The sequence below is a fragment of the Cydia amplana genome, chromosome 11, assembly GCF_948474715.1.
Source record: "Cydia amplana chromosome 11, ilCydAmpl1.1, whole genome shotgun sequence".
NCBI classification, from domain to species: Eukaryota; Metazoa; Arthropoda; class Insecta; order Lepidoptera; family Tortricidae; genus Cydia; species Cydia amplana.
Window position 1 is genome coordinate 15,609,805 of NC_086079.1, and position 21,902 is coordinate 15,631,706.

At 37.1% G+C, this 21,902-nt stretch overlaps 3 protein-coding genes across 3 annotated transcripts; 1 reads left to right on the forward strand and 2 right to left on the reverse strand.

The window, feature by feature from the left end:
* Positions 1-837: 837 nt before the first annotated feature.
* Positions 838-4,531, reverse strand: LOC134652510 (RAB6-interacting golgin). The gene is made up of 4 exons (XM_063507704.1): positions 4,352-4,531; positions 3,313-3,796; positions 2,162-2,302; positions 838-1,558 (listed from the first exon to the last, which is right to left on the reverse strand). Exons 1-4 carry the CDS (start codon positions 4,425-4,427, stop codon positions 1,237-1,239), a joined length of 1,023 nt encoding a protein of 340 aa, XP_063363774.1. The 5' UTR covers positions 4,428-4,531; the 3' UTR covers positions 838-1,236.
* Positions 4,532-4,842: 311 nt separating this feature from the next.
* LOC134652239 (small nuclear ribonucleoprotein F) lies at positions 4,843-5,636 on the forward strand. Its single transcript, XM_063507409.1, has 3 exons — positions 4,843-4,942; positions 5,020-5,208; positions 5,437-5,636. The coding sequence occupies exons 2-3, from the start codon at positions 5,034-5,036 to the stop codon at positions 5,526-5,528; spliced, it is 267 nt and encodes an 88-aa protein (XP_063363479.1). The 5' UTR covers positions 4,843-4,942; positions 5,020-5,033; the 3' UTR covers positions 5,529-5,636.
* A 2,052-nt stretch (positions 5,637-7,688) lies between these two features.
* Positions 7,689-20,382, reverse strand: LOC134652125 (uncharacterized). Its single transcript, XM_063507293.1, has 10 exons — positions 20,080-20,382; positions 19,143-19,278; positions 17,590-18,938; positions 16,381-16,591; positions 14,089-14,284; positions 12,630-12,771; positions 11,198-11,358; positions 9,879-10,054; positions 8,528-8,650; positions 7,689-7,871 (listed from the first exon to the last, which is right to left on the reverse strand). The coding sequence occupies exons 1-10, from the start codon at positions 20,214-20,216 to the stop codon at positions 7,776-7,778; spliced, it is 2,727 nt and encodes a 908-aa protein (XP_063363363.1). The 5' UTR covers positions 20,217-20,382; the 3' UTR covers positions 7,689-7,775.
* Positions 20,383-21,902: the final 1,520 nt, after the last annotated feature.

The following is a 21,902-nucleotide window of genomic DNA, read 5'->3' on the forward strand; positions in this document are numbered from 1 at the left end:
TTTTCCCAAAATGTCCCAGAAAGTTTCTATGAAACATTCCTTTTTTGTTACCAAATGTGTAAGGAAATCTGGTAACAAAAAAGGAATGTTTCATTGAAACTTTCTGGGACATTTTGGGAAATATGGTGGAAGTTGTTCAGCTTCATGTACTTTACCAGCATACCAATTTTTATAGAAATCTAAGATATGATCGAAATGTACAAACTTTTTGAGAAATGCTCAGGTACAACACGAATTCTGACCAATCCGTCCACTATTAATTTGAATAAAAATAATTGTCTCAAGAAAATAACTGGGTGTTGAAATTGAATACCAATACTGTGTAAGGTGGTGTGCAATAAAAAGTATTGTATTGTACATTGTAACTGACATTGTACCGTCCAAAAGTTCCAAAAAAATCTGTAATGCTCTTGATAATTTGATCCAACGACAATTGAATCCAAGGTTCGAAAACTAAAAGGTTATCTTTAAACTTGAATGACATTAGTCAATTACACTGCGAAAGTTCTGATATTGTTTATTTTATACCAATATCTACACCTTGACAGATTTCAAAATCAGAATGCCTCAAGCTGGTGAAGTAATGACCATTTTATGGTTTAACCGGACGAGATAAGTGCAATCCGCAGGATGCAAATATATACAATAGACATCTTCATAATGTAATATTATGATGACTGGTACCTATTACAGTATTATTAGAGTAAATACAGCATTCAAAGAGTATTTCACAGATACTTCGAATTTGTTAATGCATTTTTATATTCATAAGTTGTAAAAAATAGTTTTTAGGTCTAAATGTTTTGAAGAGATGTTGAAAATAAAATTGAATTGATATTTGAGTATTGACGATTTATTTTAATACCTTATATGTTATTTTTAACAAATACATACAAAAATATACTATTAAATTCTAGTCATAGTATTAAAATATGCATATGTATTGCTTTTAGGTACATTAGTACAATTGTCATGTTTAGACAATTAGTTATCATTTTATTCTACTTAATATTAAACTTAAATTATCACTTAAAGTGAATATTTTAGTGTACACTGAGTACTGACCAATTCGTTTTTAATTTGTATATTTTGTATTAAGGCACCGCCGTGAGTAATGCTAGTAAAATTTAAATGCAATAAATACTTGTACCTATAAATTAACGTAAAAACTATCTCTTATCTCCGACGCTCAATGCAACTACATAAATGTGGACTTAACTTTAAAAATTCGTTGTCTCAAAGTTCTACCATCTTCCCAGTTTTCTCGCACACACCATCCACAATCTCACTGTCATCATCCTCCGGAGTCTGTTGCGACAGATTCAGGTCACTCACGGACTCTTTCCGGTCACTCACAGACTCTTTCCGGTCACTAACGGACCCTTTCCGGTCACTGGCAAGCTCCAGCATTAAAGTCTCGAGTTTCTGAGCCTTCCTGGTTTCGTTGTGGGTGATGAGAGCACAGAGGTGCTCTGTCAATAACTCTTTCTTCTCTTTCTCTTTTTGTAGATTAATTTTCGCCTGGAGGAACTCTTTTTCTATTTTTAAGTACTGTTTTCTGAAAGAAAAAAAATCGTAAGTGAATTATCTCCAACTAATAAAAGGTTTTTAGGAACCAAATAAATAACCTGTCTTAGATATCTTAAAAATATTAGTAGTCATAAAATCTAGGGTTATAAGAGATGCTTAATTGATTTTAGTTTTGTGCAATAATTCAGCATTTAAAAAAACAAAAGAAGTAACAGTTGATTTATGTAAACAAAAGTCACTAACTAGTAAATTGACATTCAGAGACAATTTTAAAATGGCGGTTTGTTTACATAGTTAGCAAGTTCCATAGAATGACACTTTAGATGGAAATATGTATCCCAGATGGTGACTAAAATCTCCCTTGTTGCAAATAAAAAAAATTGTTATCGTTCGTTTTTTTAGCATTAGAAAATAGGTAAACAATCTTGATGTGTCTTTTACTTGAAAAACACGTTTTTAAAATAAGTCACGGCAAATATGTAACAATTATGAATCTAATACAATCATTTATATTCTTCTGCTTTCGTAAATAATAGTTACTGATTTTTAAAAAGCGTTTTTCAAATAAAGATATGTCAAGATCGCTTACCTTCTTTCTAATGTTAAAAAAAAAACAAACTATAGCACTCACTCTGCCTCTGCATAACTCAGGCACGCTTGGTCTATCTTCTTTCTTAGCACTGACACATCCTGTGAAAACTGCCCGTCTAGCACTTGCAGTTCCTTCTTTATCTTTTCCAGTCTCACTACTTCTTCTGCCGTTTGTTTAGTCCTGAAATTTAAAATGATATAATTCGATTATTATTTAAGTGCTCTATGTTAAATACTCTATCTGTACAGGTCACAAAAAGAAGTACAAGTCACAACTAGTTAAAATAAGTCAAACTGGGTGGTCTTATCACTAAGGAATAATCTCTTCCAGAAATCCTTTGGAGTAATTGAGTAGGTGCACAATTTCGTACTTATCCATAATTTTTTGACATTTGGTTGAAAAAAAAACTAGCATACCATATAGGTTTTCTAATGAGATTGAGAAATTTGTTATTAATAAACATAGTTTAATTCTGCTTTCAAACATGCTTCACACACAAGATAGATTTCAAACACAATAAAAACTAACATGAGGCAATGTGACAAAGTGATAGCTTATCAACTACTTCAATGTGATAATGTCATGAATCATGTCAAGATTAAATTTGAAACTCCCACTCACTCTGTCCAATTTGGCAGGCTGTTAAAATGTTCAATATTTTATTATTTGAGGTCTGTTGGATATTATAATATTTCAATTGCCTAATAGGGTAATTCACCAGTAATTGGCCACCTGTTAGTAACTGGCCACCCTAAACTAAAAATTAATCGATTCTATTCACCTTCTGATTATAGGTGAATAGAATTGATTTTTAGTTTAGGGTGGCCAGTTATTGGCCGGTAGCCAGTTACTGGCAAATTACCCTAATATGTGGTAAAGTAAGGATGCAAAGAAATGTTTTATGAATAGACATTAAAATTATAAAGTTCATGATGTTTCTAAGCATAAAGAAGCCTTAAAATAAATTTAAAATAGTTTTAAGCCACCATGAAAAAAAAAATTTTTTAAGATTTTAAAAAACCTTGTTTTTACATATGAGGGTGTTTTTTTTGAAGTTGTCCCCTACACTTTTTTTTCGGATATAAACACGAAATTTACTTATTTCAAATTTAAAAAAAATAATTATAAAATAAAAGCCGTCTGGCAAGCAAAATATGCTATGTTACTACAATTTATCAATGTAATCTCACCTGTCAGCCAAAGCTTTTGCCAGCATTTCCTTCCGCTTCTTATTTTGCTCCTCCATAATCTTCTGCCTCAGCTGCAATCCCTCCAACTTGGCGCTGTGAGCCACCATGTCATCCTCCGTGTAATTATCTACACTCCTCACCAAATCCGGTGTAACACCTGTACTGCTTTTCCTGCTATCCAAATGATTTTCCATCGCATCAGTCTTAGAATCTTTCTCATCTATGCCATTCTCTTCTCCACCGGATACATTATCCTCATTGTTCAAATCAACGGTACTTGTGCTGATATTGTCTAAGTCGCTTGCGTCATTATTGTTGTATTCTGTGATTGGTTTGTTTTTTAAACTGAGCCGGCATTTATCAAACATTACATCGATTGCTTCATCGGAACTCTGCTTTTGTAGAGGCAATTTGTATTGATTAGTAGCTCTTTTCTGCTTCACACCAATCTGGGCCTTTTTGATATTAGTTGTGACTTCAGATTCTGTAAAAAAAATTAAAACTACATTTTATCAAATGCATGTCTACGCAATAGAATGGATAATGCTAGTAAAGTCCTTTCACCTCTTACTGAAGAGAACTGGTGGTTAAGATTACATACATATGGATTATATGAGTAATCACAAAAAACATGAGAATGCTAATGTTGCAGCTGCAACAAAAACTACCCATTATCTCATCTTCCTCGACGATGACGTAATTATGCCTACTAGCTACTACGTATGCTAATATTTTTGTGAATTAAATTAAAGAGGGCTACTAACATTAAGATGAGAATCAAGAGAATAAATTAACAATAAACTTATCCATACATGACAAATTAATTCACAGCTACTAAGTTGTACGGGAAAGGGCTTATTAATAGTAACGTAGTTTCAGTCCCGCTATTTTCCCAGAAAGTTAGTATAGGTACAACCCGTGAACAATTTTACAAAACGAGGTCAATCTATTTTACAGTTGATTTAGGCTACTATTATAACTTATTAAGATCTAGTAGACAAGGCCCGGTTAATTTATAGGAAGTTTATTATTCGCTTACCGATGTGTGAGCCTGTCTCCACGGATTTGATCCGCTTCAAATCTTCTTCACTGAATCCGGTAAACGTAGACGACATTGTACCGTAATGACGACCACCTACTCGTAAATTTCAATTTTATCTAATGAGTGAGTGATATTAGTAAATAAAGTTCATTGTTACTTTAAATAGGAAAACAAATTTCAAATTACACGACACGAGCTATGAGCAATGTTTTGCTGGCAAAATTCATGCAAAAAGATGACGTGCCGTGCGAATGCACAGAGGGCCTACCGCGAACCACGTTCGACGTGTTGCCTCCCTGTCACACTTACGTACGAATTTACAAGTGCGACAGAGAGGCAACACGTCGAACGTGGTTCGCGGTAGGCCCTCAGATATAGACAAAGTAATGTCAATAAAGTTATGTCAAAGACGAACAAGTATGTTCAGCGGTTAATGTCATAACTGGAATAGCTTAGGACCATAAAACATAGAGTTTAAAAATCTTAAAAAAAAAGAGTGGCGGCATCATCTATACTCAACCAACAGCGTTTTTAGGTTATTCGGCGAATAACTGAATTTGTATTTATTTTGACTGTTAAAAGGAAAAGGTACTGTTTTGATATATTCTTAATTTTTGTTTTTTATTTTTCGTACAAAACTTATCTGTGAATTGTGTATTTTCCAGACAAATAACCAAAAATGGCAGCCGCTATGCCCATCAACCCCAAGCCTTTCCTCAACAGTTTGACGGGGAAATCCGTGCTTGTGAGGCTAAAATGGGGCCATGAATATAAAGGGCTTTTGGTGTCCGCCGATGGTTACATGAATCTGCAGTTAGCTAACACCGAGGAAATTGTTGACGGCAAATGCACAGGTTAGTTTGGACATCAAACAAATAGCTTGCATGTTCTGCTCTGTTTTGTTATTTATGTTTAACCCGTAGAGCACTAGGGTATCACACGTGTGACAGTAGGCTGTCACACGTGTGATAGTAGTTAGTACAGGAGTTCCATACTACGGTAATACCGGGGCCCTCCATGGGTTTAAGTAGGATTGATAGTAACAACAAAGCAGTCTCTTACCATGTACTCTTAATTTTCAGGAAATCTTGGAGAAGTTCTAATCAGATGTAACAATGTTCTGTACGTACGAGGGGCAGAAGAAGAGGATGAAGAGGGAGAAATGAAAGAATAACTTTTAGTCTATAAGTTTTATAAGTTACAATAAGTGTACTAGGGTATTGGACTTACCGAGAACATGAAACTGGTAAAAGGATCTGTACTGAGAACCAATGAGATATTATTTGGGTACTTTAACACACATTCCAAATCTAGATGCTGAGAATAATGGAATCAATGATTTTCTTTATTATAAAAGTGTATACAATTTAAACTTAGTCTGGTCATGTGTTTGCCATTTGAATAATAAACTAATGATTTACATGGAATCAATCATGATTGGTTACAAGACTGGTGATTTCTGAAGTTAGGGATTCTTTTAGTTAGTTTCATGAACTCTACTCCGTGTTTGTGGAACATTGCACCAACTGTTGAATTGAATTATTCAATTTTGTGATTTTCTTAAATAATAAGAATCTATTCCAACTTGTGTTGTTTTTTGTCTACATCATGCATTATTTCTGTTATATATTGACATGTGTGGGTAGATAAGAAGATCGGTGGGTACCCCCAGTTCGGTTCTAGCCAGCAAGCCAGCACACGTACGTAACATTCTGGCGACGGGATTTAATTCGGAAATAGACTAAAAGTGCATTAAACATAGTGTTTGAATGTTTAAGTGTTACTTAGGGCCAGTTGTACCAACCACAATACAATTGACAGACTGGTTAGCATCAGCTGGTAAAGAACTATGAATGAACATCCTATAGAAAAAAAAAAAACAATGCGTTGCAATCAGGGAGTTCTGGCGGAAGTGAAAACTCAAATGACTAGTGCAAAATGCACTATTACAACAATTACTGAAAACCATAGCAGCAATATAATACATGTATAAACATAAATGTGTCACACAGATGAAGGATAGGAATTTTAAAATGAAATGTGCAGTCAATGTTCGAATGATTGTATGTATTTCGCTTAACAGTTATTTACATAGGCATTAAATCACACAAATTCTTATATCCAGTCATTCAGTATTAGCTTGGAATCTACTGACTTATAAATAGGCATATAATTGTGCTAATTATTAAATTATCAGTATCACAAAGTGACTCCCATATTCAATATATATATTGTGCTAGTTTATTGCTACATATATGTACCCTCAAATTGTGGCAGTATATTAATGAATTTCACATATAGGTAATATGTTTAAGAGTCGAAAATTGCCAGGAGCAAAAAAGTTGTGAGAGCAAATTACACACATACACTTATTCATAAAACCATATGGGCCTGATTTATTTAAATTATGTTTTATCCCTTTCTTACAAATACATCAGTCCGAATGACAGATAAAGACAAACAACTCAGCTAATTCAGGCCAGTAATGCGTTTATGAATAACACCAATAGTTATTACACTCATTTATTTTTTAATCATGATATTGGAAAAGAAAATTTAGCACAAAATGAATTTCAATGATGCTATACTTAAATCCACGCACGAGAAATTGACATAAGTACTTTATCGTATATTTAAATATAAATGCCAGATACCATATAATATATATATATATGGTCTAAATGCACAGATACCTACATTTCTAATGAGTATGTTGGATACAATATTTTTATAAAATCAGAAGAAAATATAACTAACCGATGATAAAAAGGCTCTTTGCCTCACAAGGCATTCTTGGAAAGACTGATATATTATTAGAAATATAATAAAAGACTAGGATTATGGGAGATCTATGCTCATTCAGCTTTCACGCCCTACTCGTATGTTGTGTGAATAGCTAAATTGGTATACATACCAACTTATTAGACAGAAAAAACTGCTATTTATTGCCACAAAACAGGCGGTTTTATATCATTTTTAGGGTTCCGTACCCAAAGGGTAAAAACGGGACCCTATTACTAAGGCTCCGCTGTCCGTCCGTCCGTCTGTCACCAGGCTGTATCTCACGAACCGTGATAGCTAGACAGTTGAAATTTTCACAGATGATGTATTTCTGTTGCCGCTATAACAACAAATACTAAAAACAGAATAAAATAAAGATTTAAGTGGGGCTCCCATACAACAAACGTGATTTTTGACCGAAGTTAAGCAACGTCGGGCGGGGTCAGTACTTGGATGGGTGACCGTTTTTTTGCTTGTTTTGCTCTATTTTTTGTTGATGGTGCGGAATCCTCCGTGCGCGAGTCCGACTCGCACTTGGCCGGTTTTTCCAACTTATTGCAAGTTTTATTATCCTCTTTTCTGATAGATACATTTATAAATAGGATTATCTTTCTAGCATTTCCTATATCATGTAGATGATTCAGTAGAAATAGGCTGTGATAGCGACAAACCGCCGGTCCAAGTAGCTCTGTTCCACTTCCACGGAACCGCCGACCTCCTTAGCGAGCGACAAGATCTGCAACAATCAACAATATTGTTACCGCTGACGATTTTTTTTTCACATACTGTGTAAAGTATGAAACTTGGCAAGCATGTTTTATAGACAAAAAAAAATATGTCGTCAAATAAATAAAATATTTCGCCTAAAAATGTGTAAGAGTGTAAACTCTGACCACACTGACTTTTCACAATCTTATATTGGCAGTAAGGGCTCTTACAGACGAGCGACAGCACGCCGCTCGCCTGTAAGAGCCCTAACATACCCATAATAAGCTCCATACTTGACGTGGAACTTGGCATGAAAACTTACTAAACTTAGCATCATCCAACTATACTGTCGAATGATTTTTTTGAACACATTCATACTTTCATAGCCACCCAGCCAAACACGACATCCGCGCCAGGCCACAAAAATTTCTTCATTATAAAGGTGTTACCACGATCCCGACTATCGGGTCGTCCGAATGTGGAACAAAATCATAAAATACCCGATAGTCGGGTTTTCGGCACTGAATGTGTTAAATTAGCTGTTATATTTTTCCCGGGCTCCAGGAAGCATTTAGATTCTGAGTCGAGTCGTGTCACGAGTCACGAGCTATTGTTTATACTGATTTCGATGGCATAAATTTTCTCTATCAATAAAAGACCATAGAGATTTTTGTCCGTCTGTACCTGGTCTGTGCGAGTGTTGCGAGGCAGGTAGAGCGCCACGTTCCCGCTGACGGCGCGAGCTGCCGATAGGAGAGAGGAGGCGGGCTTGGGTTCTAGCATAGTTTCGATGTCGTATTCCTCACTCTGGAACCAAAAAACAGTTTATAGCAAAGACACAGACAGGCAGACACATTGGAGAGAGGCACACATAGACTAGGAATCCTCTAGACGGAGTTTAGAGCAATTATTTCATGAAACCGATGCTGCCAAAAATACTGGGGTGCGGGGGACGAGGTGAGCGAGTTCCGTGCCGTGATTGGTCCGTTCAAAGACACGGACGTCACACAAAGACACTTTGACTCGAAAATGGAGTAAAACTACCGTATATTTGTGGCAGAGGGGGTAGCGCTACTATGCTCAGTCTGGAGGATGTCTTGTCTGTGGAGGCACAAGACAATAGGCCATGTCTAGGATGCCAAGGGTTCAAGAGATTATTACAAAACAAAAACACAAGATAATGACATGTAATGGGAGATAAAGTTATCGTAACCCTTTTCTTGGTGATGTATTTTACAAGATACATAATTTTACACAGTCTTTTAGGTGCAATCGAGGCTTGAACTCACAATTTTTTTTATTTGTCAAGAAATGGGTTAAAACCGACAGACTAGATTTTAAAAGGCCTTGTATTAGCTTTAGTTCTAGTAGGTAATGGTTTAGTTGCCAACTGATTAAATTCTACAACGAAAACGACCCAATAGGAAGTATTACTGCAATGTTCTCCCGCCAGAGTGCAGCACTAGCACCCATCGTAAACCATAGAGTAACTTATACATACTGTGCCTTAAATTATTTTTTGTCAAGTTTTCACAGACAATAAAATATGACATTGATACATCAAGGCGGTTTGTTTACAAGGGCCTACCGGGAAACGCGAAAATCGAGACTCGGCTATCTGCCTCTATCGCTCGAAAATGCAAGAGTGATTGAGAGGTTAGATAATAAAATTTCGACTCGTTTGCGGTAGACCCTCAGATTGTGAGTAAATTGTGGTAGTGGCGCCCCGACGCAGAGTTTCGTGTAATATTCCCTATTTAGGATGCATCAGTTTTAGTACCAAAAAGACTATTAGCATCTAGCATCGAGTAGCGGAACTATCAGTACTGCTACTTGACAATAGATGTAGCACCGACCGGAAAGTCTTATGCTGTTGAGATAAGACTTTCCGGTCGGTGATCTATTGTCAAGTAGCAGTACTGATAGTTCCGCTACTCGATGCTAGATGTAGACACTGAAATTAATAGTCTGAACTGATGTATGGAGTGAGCACTCTATGTATTTTTTTCTCTATGGTAATAGTGGCCAAGTTTACCTCCGAATACGATGGCCCCCCCCACGGCGGAGACAGGAACACGGCATCCGCCTTGAGCGTCGGCGCGAGCTTGAAGAAGTCCCCCAGAATGAACACTATGCGCTCCGCCACCCCGTATACTTCCGCGTTGTGCTGTGCTAGCGCGATCTTCGCTGGGTCGATGTCTACTGCTATCACTGTAGAATAATAAGCAAAAATCAATAAATAAATAAATATTATAGGACATTATTACACAAATTGACTAAGCCCCACGGTAAGCTCAAGAAAGCTTGTGTTGTGGGTACTCAGCCAACGATATATATAATATACAAATACTTAAATACATATAAAACAACCATGACTCAGGAACAAATATCTGTGCTCATCGCACAAATAAATGCCCTTACTGGGATTCGAACCCAGGACCGCGGCTTCACAGGCAGGGTCACTACCCACTAGGCCAGACCGGTCGTCAAAATCAATCACAGTACATTTGAGTACAGAAGTACATTGTGCAACATGGGGCGTAAGTGAAATATTGCAAACAATGCAAACGAGATGCATTTTTGTCGGTGAAATATTGCGTTTATATATATAGTTGCTATACAATCTTTTTTGGATAAAATGTGAGGAATTGAATGGTATCCTTACTTATTTCGTTTTTGAAAGTTAAAAAAAAAACTTATATTTTTAAACTTTCAGGTACCTACTGAATTTTTCTATTATTTCCATATATTTTTTTAATATCCTCAATATTGTGATAAAATGCTCATTTACTATCTATTTTACTAGATTTTGTTATAAAATTCAACATGTGTCATCATCCCTATTGTCCATAATTATTACGCCCCGAGTTACACTGGTTACACACAATGTCTTTCATCACACTTGCGATACAAAAATGAAGTATTAAGACAAAAAACTGTTAATTATGGTACTAGAAACTTCATTACTCCCTAGGGAAAACGCTTTTTCTATTACTCCCGCTAAGCCTGCGTGCAATTCCACATTTACTGAGCGAGTGTGATGAAAAATATTTTTCTCAGTACCAGTAATTAACTAGCAATTTGCTTCAACAAAACTCTCTACGGAAGTTAGAGGGTTTTGTCACTTTTCAGTACCTTGGAGGACAATTTCTCACAATAGGTTGGGTTTGGGCAGCTAAAAAAATACATATCTGTTATTTTAGACTACTCTATAACATATACTGGGTTTGGGCAGCTAAAAAAATACATATCTGTTATTTTAGACTACTCTATAACATATATAAAAATAAATCAAATCTGAGTCGGACAAATTTTTTTTTTTTTTTTTGATGATTTCCTTGTAAGTCTACTAACCTTTCTTGCAAGTATGCGCGAATTGTATGGTGTTCCCTCCGGCGCCGCAAAAGGCGTCTAACAACACATCATACCGACATTTGTCGGCTATGTGCCACGCCACGTTCTCTGGAGTCACGCTGAACCAGCTTTCATAGTCTAGTTTAATACCCTCGTCGAATCTGGCAACAAAATGTGGAATGAATCAAAATAGTACTGCATGTACAATCCGTCTAAGGAAAGTATGAAAAAATCATTTCTGGTGTAATAGGAATTTAGTGTAATAACTTTCAACCAAATAAATATTGACTGAGTCAGAGTTAAATAGATAGTAATGGCCAATGATATCATAATACACTTTTGTTACCATGGTATATAAGGTATGAAAAAATCATTTCTGGTGTAATAGGAATTTAGTATAATAACTTTCAACCAAATAAATATTGACTGAGTCAGAGTTAAATAGATAGTAATGGCCAAAGATATCATAATACACTTTTGTTACCATGGTATATAAGGTATGAAAAAATCATTTCTGGTGTAATAGGAATTTAGTATAATAACTTTCAACCAAATAAATATTGACTGAGTCAGAGTTAAATAGATAGTAATGGCCAAAGATATCATAATACACTTTTGTTACCATGGTAAATAATGATGTGTACCGATATTTGGGCACTGCCCGTCACTGTCTATTTGATGCCGACTGTATAAGATGTACAGCACAAACTAAAACAGTTTTTCGAATAAAACAGCTGATATAGATGGCGCTGTATGACATTATCAAAATTGAGTAATCACAAAAATTTGGCCCCAAAATTTTGACAGCCCAAGAAGATGCTGCAGTAACTGCTTTAGCTTGCTGTAAAAATTTTGGGACCTTACCTATTTACTTTAAAATTTTACCGCATAGAGTGTCTGACTTTCCCGAATGAAGGTTGAGGGAGGCGATGGCTGAGATACGCGTCGTACTCGTGAACGTACGTACGTGGAGACCCTATACATCTCTAAGGATAATTTGATAAACTATGTTATTTTTTAGTTCTGACACTTAGAGACATTTACACCTCTAAATAAGTTTAGATTTTTTTTCCATGTATCTGTTTTGTTTTTATTTTAATATTATTATTATAGTTTTTTTATGTAATTCGACATTAAGAGACCTTATACATCTCTAAGTAATTGTATTACGTTAGTTTGATTTGGTAGTTGTAGTTGTATTTAATAATTGTTGATGTATAATTATTATTATTTTGCTTGTATGTAAATTCAATGTTGACGTGTAAAAGTGCCCTTGTGGCCTATTTGCTGAATAAATGTTGAAGTTGAAGTTGAAGTTAAATTTAGATTTTTTCTGTGACTTCATTCTAGGGGGCTATTCATAAATTACGTTATTTCAAATGGGGGGAGGTCAAAAATGGATGACGTAATTTATGAACAGCCCCTAGTTTACCTGTGAAACAGCGAATGTCGTTTCTTCCAGTACTTGAGCATCTTGGGGTTGGACTGCAGCTCTATGGGCATGTCCGTGACGTCATCGGCTTTCGTGTGCCGCTTCTGGCGGCGCCGGCGCTTCGTCGACTCGGAGCTCGCCACTGGGAACGACATCGACTATTTTATTATGATTTTTAGGGTTCCGCACCCAAAGGGTAAAAACGGGACCCTATTATTAAGACTTCACTGTCCGTCTGTCCGTCCGTCGGTCTGTCACCAGGCTGTCTGTCAATAGCTAGACAGTTGAAATTTTCACAGATGATGTATTTCTGTTGCCGCTGTAACAAATACTAAAAAGTACGGAACCCTCGGTGGGCGAGTCCGACTCGCACTTGTCCGGTTTTTTTACAAGACTAGAGTTTGCACTGGAAAGACTTATAATTCGACAGGAAAACAAACATACCTACACACATTTTTAGGAAGAACACGACAAAAAAAAGTTCGTTGATTAAAATCTAATTTTTGATACAAGCTTTCATCACTGACTGTAGTTTTTTTTTCAGCCGGCAATTAATACTCATTGAGACAAGTTTAACAAACCCAAACACAACTAAGTTGCATTGTTTTATCACCGAGTCCTATGGCGACCTCCTTGTTCAATTATTGGCCTCTTCAATCCTCGATTATTATATCGCAGCAAATGTCGGAAACTGTTTGAAAAACTCAAATCTCGAAATGGTTTTCGAAATAGAACATTAAAAAAAAAATTACGTTCCTAATTGGTCACTCTTAAGAATAAGACATCTATTGCCTTGTTTCTTGTGGCCAATTGCAATGGAGGGGCCAATAATTGTAGCTGTCACCCTATGGTGACAATACAATTACCATACCATACATACATACCATACATATGTATGGTTCCAAGATTAGCCCCAACAAAACAAGTAAAATAAATGCATGTGACTACACCTTATAAACAGTCCCCCGCCACGTCTGTCTGTTTGTATGTTCGCGATAAACTACTGCTAAACGGATCTGCATGCGGTTTTCACTTATCAATAGAGTGATTCTTGAGGAAGGTTTAGGTGTATAATTTGTTAAGGTTTACCCGCGTGAAGCTGGGGCGGGTCGCTAGTAATTAATAAAGATAAAGATAAGATAAAGATAAAAGATAGTTTATTCAAGTAGGCATAATTACAATGCGCTTATGAACGTCAAATAAAGCTAGGTAGACCGGCTCCAACCCTACACCTCTGCCCGAGAAGATTTAAATCCCCCCTCAATTGGAGGAGGGTATCCCATTATGGGACCGGCAACAAACTCGGCGGGACACATCTTTTCAAAAATAATTACATCTTATAATTAACATGCATTACGAGAAAATAAGGAAAAAAAATACAATTTAAATTACTATAGAATTCATGCAATTATACACATAAGGTGTAATAGAAATTTGATTTAATATAATAATAATGTACCTGTTGTATCCACTACCACTTCTTCAGCGTTTTTCGCCGGTTCCTCATCAGGGTCATCCGGGAGGGCTATAGAAGCAGCGATATCTACTTCCCGCTCCAATGTACTTGGCACTTGGTCTTTCTCCGTGTCTGATGATTTTGCAGCGGGGCATTCGTCGTCCGTCGGCATTTCTCTCTCATCGTGGGATTCTTGACACTTGAAGTAAAAAAAAAAAAAAAATTAAACTGTTTATTTCAGTAAAAAGAAATTGTATTACATAGTAAACTTAACTACTAATCTTAACTTAAAGAGATTTTTGAAGATTTTTGATTTTTGAAGTAAAAGAATGAACGTTTTTTTAACCATTTAGACTCAATTAGAGTAGGTACAATAGGGATGATGACACATGTTGAACTTTATAACAAAATCTAGTAAAATAGATAGCAAACAAGCAATTTATCATAATAATCTGGATATTGAAATAAAATATGGAAATGTTACAAAAATACAGGACCTGAAAGTTACTTTTTTAAACTTCCAAAAACGATAAAAGGGTACCATTTTATCCAAAAAAATATTGTATAGCAACTATATACATATTCACCACCAAAAAAGCAATTTTCTTGTTTTGTCCATGGCTCACAGAGACCTTGACGTCACGTTCATTTATAGTTTTGTTAAGGGCGTTTCGCTAGTGAAGTGCGACTCTCGGCCTTTGACTACAATTTCTGTGTAACTTTAATGCAATGGGTCCCATATAGACATTTGATCTAAAAACAAACCCGATCGATTGATACCATAAATGAAAATTAGTCATGTAGCCTATATTCCATAAATTGTTCCCAAAACGATTAGTGGTCGGGAACATCACTACATAGGATAAAACAAAGTCGCTTCCCGCTGTCTGTCTGTATGTATGCTTAGATCTTTAAAACTACGCAACGGATTTTGATGCGGTTTTTTTAATAGATAGAGTGATTCAAGGGGAAGGTTTATGTATAATTTGTTAACCCGTGCGAAGCCGGGGCGGGTCGCTAGTTGACATATACCTAAGGACGGGCCTTACGAGCAATAAGAATGGGGCCAGTAGAGCGGTGTCACGCACACGATATTCGAGCCAATCATGCAGTCTAACGCCACAACGCGATTGGTTGATGAGTTCGCATCACGCGCGCGATTGGTCGCAACTAGTCGCGTAAGACTGCACGATTGGCTCGAATTCGTGAGGCACACCGCTGAACTACTTAGCACCATTCTTAGTGCTCGTAAGGCCCGTCCTTAGATATACGTCAATGGTCGAGAATTAATTAATGAAAGCAATAAGCAATGCAATTCAAACAAGGTTTACTTTACATACTAGAACAAATTAAATTATTTTCAGAAAATATTTTAATTTGTTATTATTTCGAGTAGTCACACTACTATATAAATTATAAACAGAGTCTGACTGTGTTTTTCTGAGTATATGACATTTATTTCAGTTTATGTTTTATTTAACTTTTAAAATGACGCCTCTTGTTTTTTTCTGATTACGTATTGATTTGGGCTCGAGTTTTACACGACTATGACAAAGTGAATGACGATTAGAGCTTACTCAACAGTAAAACCAATATCTAATATAATAATAAATAATAATTCAGCCTATATACGTCCCACTGCTGGGCACAGGCCTCCTCTCATGCGCGAGAGGGCTTGGGCTATAGTCCCCACGCTAGCCCAATGCGGATTGGGGACTTCACATACACCTTTGAATTTCTTCGCAGATGTATGCAGGTTTCCTCACGATGTTTTCCTTCACCGAAAAGCGACTGGTAAATATCAAATGATATTTCGTACATAAGTTCCGAAAAACTCATTGGTACGAGCCGGATTGAAAGTCGGACGTCATATCCATTCGGCCACCACCGCTTCTATATCTATTATATATTTGTTTATTTAATCTTTATTGCACATAATACAAATAAAATGTACAAATGGCGGACTTAATGCCTAAAGGTATTCTCTACCAGTCGACCCACCTGATCCACTTCACCGGTAATTAGTGGATAACCTTCTAACCACCGACAGAGCACCTTAGGCTGGTCCAGAAAATGCACTTGTAGGTCTAGTAAAAGTTTCGTGGTTTTCGAGATAATCGAACTTTTCTGTCTTTTTTAATGGCTAGCTCCAATTAAAAAAGACAGAAAAGTTCGATTATCTCGAAAACCACGAAACTTTTACTAGACCTACAAGTGCATTTTCTGGACCAGCCAAAGGTGCTCTGTCGGTGGTTAGAAGGTTATCCACTAATTACCGGGCACCCTGTATATTACCTGATCCGCTTCACAAGGGTTCCCATCGTCATCAAAGTAGGTCTTCCTCGGCGCGCCGTACCGCCGGCCTCGCGGCGGCCGCAGCCGCGCCAAGCGTTTCTTATACACCAGCTGCCCCCGCGGCATACTCGCAGGCTTCAGACAGAACCCCATAGCTTCGAATGTGTCTTTTATTATCTCTGATGTGTCTGTGTCGTCATCTAGTTCATGGCTGGAAATAGGAATAGATATTAATAGTACATTATTGTCGAGGTTCGGAAGTAGCTACTTGCAGGCTGAGGATTCGTTTTAAACGGACGACCTTGGGAGTCCGTTTAATTGAATCCGAAGCCAGCAAGTAGCATTCCAGCCGAGTCATATATAGTGCTTTTCTCAAAAATGGTGCAAGAAATAGAAATATTTTACAGAAGCAACGTTCTAATTTTCACACAAAAAAGTAAATAGTATTTTATGCAACCGTTGTTTAAGAGGGGTCAAAAAAGACGAGTGGCGTGAGTAACAATTTGAGGCGAAGCCGAAAATTGTTAATAAAGGCGCCACGAGTATTTTTTGACTCAGTTAAACAACGTTGCATACAATACTTTTTCTACGACCAAGCACTTACTTTGAAAAGTGGAATCATATAGGACATATACGTAGGTAAACAAACCAAAAGTATACAGCTAAGATACGCGACCCGGCCACCGCGCCTCGCGCCCCACGGGCGGTTGGTCAGCGACACCTTCTTGTAACTCATGAGGCCCTGGTACTTGCTCTTAGTTAAATTACAATTTTGGACAGTTTTTTTTCTCGATTTTGCCACCGTAGCCTATGGAGACTAACAAGCAACGCTAAGCGGTGTTCGTAGTCTATGGATTTTGCTATATTACGGGTGTCACATGCGCGTTTCTGACTTCTGAAGCAATTTTATTGTTTCTTTCTACTAGTTAGTACTCATCTGTCAGAGATGACAATTAAAATTAGGTTGGCAACAATGTATTTCATACAATATTTTTTAAGTGGTGATTACACGAAGTATCGTAAAAGTACCAAAAAGATACTGCGTGTATGCACAAATACTTTTTTGGGGAATAGACTAAAGACTTGTCTTGACAACTATAACATAGGGGTTTAAAGGTGTGTGCACGACCCTTTAAATGACAAATTAAAAGTACGGGAGTAGAAAAAATATTTAAAGTCGAAAGTTCCTAACGGAGTTTAATTACTTACCTTCTTTTTAAAGATACCGCTTTTTCCTCTGGCGGCTCGTCGCCTCCATCTTGAAACAATCGGTTTTTACTATCATTTTCATTTGTTGAGGTAACTCCGTCGACTGTATCTGCCTCTTTTACTGTATCATTTTGACTTTGATTTGAATCATTTTGGCCTTGATTTTGATCTCCTTCTGTAGCGTCCGTTGCTTCTTGATTCTTCTTCTGCTCTTCTTTAAGTAAATTCTGTAATAGTACTCCGACTGACCCGAGATATCTAGAGCTTGATTTCTTATTTCTTTTCCTCGGTTTACTAACTTTATCATCTAACTTAATTCTGTCGACTTGAGCCTGTACTTCAATAACTGTCGGCATCTCTTGAGAGTTGCCTTCGCTGTTCTCGCATTCAATATCAGGTAGTTTTTCTTCAATTTTTTTCTCAGGTAGTGTCTCTATAGTGATTTCTGGTATTTCTTCCTGCGAATGGCTTTCAAGATAGTTTGCGTAATGTAATGCATACTGGTCTCCAAAATGCTTCTTCCATAAAAGCTGCCAATATTGCTCAGTGTCTAATTCTTCTGATAATGGTTGATCTAGATTCTCATCGATGTTAGCGATTCTTGTCTGATCGTTAGACTGATCGTCAGATGTTGATGAAGATACGCTGTAGTCGTCTGTTGGAGATGACTCTGACGTAACGTGGCTGGAAGTTACGTCATAACTTGACAGGGTTATCTTAGTTACATTGGTCATGGAGTCTGTGCCAGCCATCGTCCTAGGGCTTAGCATTCTATCATTTTCAGAACACGACCGTCTCCTTCCTATAGGTAGCCAAATATCATCCTTGTGCCCTTCTACATTATCATTCTTCTGTACAGGCTGATTAGATTTCTTTTTCTTATACGGATTAACTTTAGAATCATACGAGAACTTTCTGTCTCTCATACTTTCCTCTTCATTTTTCTTAAATCTATCAATTTCTCTGTCAAATACAGCATCAGCTGACTGCTGCTTCGGTATATTTTGCTCATCCATAGCTAGTTCGTTGTTTTCATCCAAATAATTTGGATTTATATAATCACTGTATTTTTTGATCCATGATGCCCATATGAGTCTTTCTCCGTTGACCGCCCAGAACTTATCCCAGCTGTTTTCGGAGAAATAGTTTTCGTTTGTTTCTGTTAGAGGGTAGTCTTGGTCCATCTTTTCTAGTTTGTAGTTGTCGGACAGGCAGTCAGGGTAGGTGAGGTCGGCCCCGCTGTCGCTGGGCTGTAGTGCGTGGGATAGATGGGCCGGGTCATGCTCGTCCGTGGAACAATAGTTGTCTGTGTGTGATGCGCTGCAGTAGCAACTGGCACCTTCATCTTTCTGTAATATGCACAAAAGTAAATCTGAAATGAACTTTAAGAGATACATAATTTAAGTGGCTACCTAATAAACAAAGCATGAATATTCCAATTAAAAATAATTATGGGAACTAACATTGAATTGGGCACTTCATGAGATTTAGTGAGATTGGGCATGATCCCCTCCCCTCCCTGAAGCGCGCCTAATTAATGGACGCGCCCTTACCTCACACTTCACCTTGTAGGAAGTATCAACGGAGAAGTGAACATGGGACTCATCCCACTCCTGGAACTGCGAATCCTGGAGCTCCACATCACTCTCACTACCTTCTTCTTTCTCTACATGTCTTCTTACACCATCCCTAAAACAGTTTGATAAGATAATGTAGCTAGGAGGTTTTTACAACCGTTTATTTTGCAAGGTAAATATAATAAAATTAGCTCATGCTGAGCAAATTTTACTAAGGGACCAACTCCACTAACTCCAGAATCAGAAAAAAGCAAAATATAAAGGTAATCATTTCAGGAATAAATATATATCCATAGAACTAACAATAAAAAGAGCTACACAAAATAGTTTAAAAGCGAAAAATACAAATTCTAAACTAACCTATTTTTGCCACCCATCCCCAACTTTGCCTATTTTTTTTTATTATGTAAATGGTACTAATATTGATTCTAAATCGGAAATGTTTAATAAATCCCATGTTGTATAGTGAAATCAATGGTAGTTATAGTTAAAGCGGAGTTGTGTACTAAAAGCAAATTTAGAGTACATATTTTTATTATTTTTTATCAAACCTAATTTTCAATGAACTGCTAGTTTAAGATGATTTAACGTCCTATTGAATTTAGGATGGGCTGTAACTTAAATTTAATTTCCATGAAGCATTTAAATATAAATAAATCCTTTTAAACAAAATAACCTAAGACATATTATTCCCAAGACATTAGGTGAAGCTATCTTTTTACCCAATTTTTACTCCAATACTATTGTACAAAGATATTTACACCATGTATTCTTATAATGTAGTAGGACAGCGTAGGACTGCAGAAGTTCTTAATTACAACTTTTACAAGAGATCACACTAACAATCAAGAAAGCAACAGAATGTTCTATTCATTGTAATTTTCAATAAGAAACCGAAAATTAAGTGACCTACCTGATACAAACTCTGCTGCATAAGCAGTAGACGTAGTTATTTTCATCAAACAGCTCGTCTTCATCGCTATCCATGTTAAAATGGAATTCAGCAAGTGGCTCCCAGCGATGGTGCTGGTCATAATACCCCGACATCATTACTGAAACTATCAAGTAAAATACTTATTCAGGGAATCTAGACACGCGTAGTTTTACTAACTATGCAATGATTAATTAATATTGCAAGCTACCAGCACGAAAAGATTATAATTCACGGAATAATCCACTATTATAGATTCCGCCTTCCATGAGTGGAAGTTACGTTTCGTTTTCGCATTAGCAAAATAATGTAGATGTCACAAAATCGATAATAATAATATCGCTACGCGTTCAGTGAAGATTAAGCGTAGAATGGAATGGAATGCATAGACAAAAGGGGTTATCCGGGTTATCAAACATAAAAAACCGGCCAGTGCGAGTCCGACTCGCGCACGGAGGGTTCCGCACCATCAACAAAAAATAGAGCAAAACAAGCAAAAAAACGGTCACCCATCCAAGTACTGACCCCGCCCGACGTTGCTTAACTTCGGTCAAAAATCACGTTTGTTGTATGGGAGCCCCACTTAAATCTTTATTTTATTCTGTTTTTAGTATTTGTTGCTATAGCGGCAACAGAAATACATCATCTGTGAAAATTTCAACTGTCTAGCTATCACGATTCGTGAGATACAGCCTGGTGACAGACGGACGGACGGACGGACAGCGGAGTCTTAGTAATAGGGTCCCGTTTTTACCCTTTGGGTACGGAACCCTAAAAATAACTTCCTGGCAGATATAGAGGTCAAACCATTTTGTCAGTAAATAGGAACAAAAAAAACTATACTTACTCATCCTTTTCTTTTGGGTGCTAGTACTAGTGTAAGACAAAGATAGTATGACTCTCTCTATGTTTGAAATAAGACAGTCCTTTGACACACTATATAAATAAAGCCCCCCATTCACACTCCTACACTGCAGTCCGGCTCGCAGGACTGCGGAGTGCGGAGTAGGATATAGCTCACACACCTCCTATACTTGGTCAACCAGATCTTGACAGTAGAAAAAGGCGGCAAATTTGAAAAATGTAGGCGCGAAGGGATATCGTCCCATAGAAAATTTGAATTTCGCGCCTTTTTTTACTGTCAAGATTTGGTTGACCAAGTATACATTGTAGTTCGCCTTGCAGGACTACGGAGCAAGAAATAGCTCACACACGGTATTGCCGTCCATCACTTCGTTTCTCACTAGGTGTCAGTCTACCTATTTTCGAAAATCTTACGTGCAATAAAAAAAAAAAAGAAAATAGCTCTTCGGCTCTGCTATGTATTTTCTTGTTATTGGATAAAAATAAAAAAGAGTATGGGAGAAGAATCTGCTAAAAATTCGCCAGAGAGCGTCATATTTCTTAAGTATTGGTAATAATTGTTGCAATGCCTATTCCCCCATTGTTTGTTGGAGTGATTGGGTGATTTTTGGTCCCACAAACAGCGATTTTCTTTATAAATTTCGAAAAATTTGCGCGCACTGTTGTCATACGTCAAACACGGCAGTCCGCTACCGCTACGCAGGACGTCAATCCACAAACAATCCTGCGCTGCGGACTGCAGCGGTGGGCGGGGCTTGCAGGATTTGTAGGACCCAAGAGGCATCCTACTTGGTAGTCCGCGACCTCCATACACAATCCTACATAATTAGGCGGACGACGAGGCGGACTACAATGTAGGAGTGTGAATGGGGGGCTTTACGGCTTTTACCGGATCATGGACTTCCCCTCTTCTATTTAACCGCCTTCAAAAAAAAAGGAGG

What these genes read in the sequence shown, in the direction of transcription:
- LOC134652239 (XM_063507409.1), top strand. Translation starts at nt 5,034, where the DNA reads ATGGCAGCCGCTATGCCCATCAACCCCAAGCCTTTCCTCAACAGTTTG. An exon ending in TGTTGACGGCAAATGCACAG is followed by an intron (nt 5,209 to 5,436) that starts GTTAGTTTGGAC and finishes CTTAATTTTCAG; the next exon opens with GAAATCTTGGAGAAGTTCTA.
- LOC134652125 (XM_063507293.1), bottom strand. Translation starts at nt 20,216, where the DNA reads ATGATGTCGGGGTATTATGACCAGCACCATCGCTGGGAGCCACTTGCT. An exon ending in GCGGTATCTTTAAAAAGAAG is followed by an intron (nt 16,592 to 17,589) that starts GTAAGTAATTAA and finishes TCCTATTTCCAG; the next exon opens with CCATGAACTAGATGACGACA. An exon ending in ACCCTTGTGAAGCGGATCAG is followed by an intron (nt 14,285 to 16,380) that starts GTAATATACAGG and finishes TTTTACTTCAAG; the next exon opens with TGTCAAGAATCCCACGATGA.
- LOC134652510 (XM_063507704.1), bottom strand. Translation starts at nt 4,427, where the DNA reads ATGTCGTCTACGTTTACCGGATTCAGTGAAGAAGATTTGAAGCGGATC. An exon ending in GGAGACAGGCTCACACATCG is followed by an intron (nt 3,797 to 4,351) that starts GTAAGCGAATAA and finishes TTTTTTTTACAG; the next exon opens with AATCTGAAGTCACAACTAAT. An exon ending in CTGAGTTATGCAGAGGCAGA is followed by an intron (nt 1,559 to 2,161) that starts GTGAGTGCTATA and finishes TTTTTCTTTCAG; the next exon opens with AAAACAGTACTTAAAAATAG.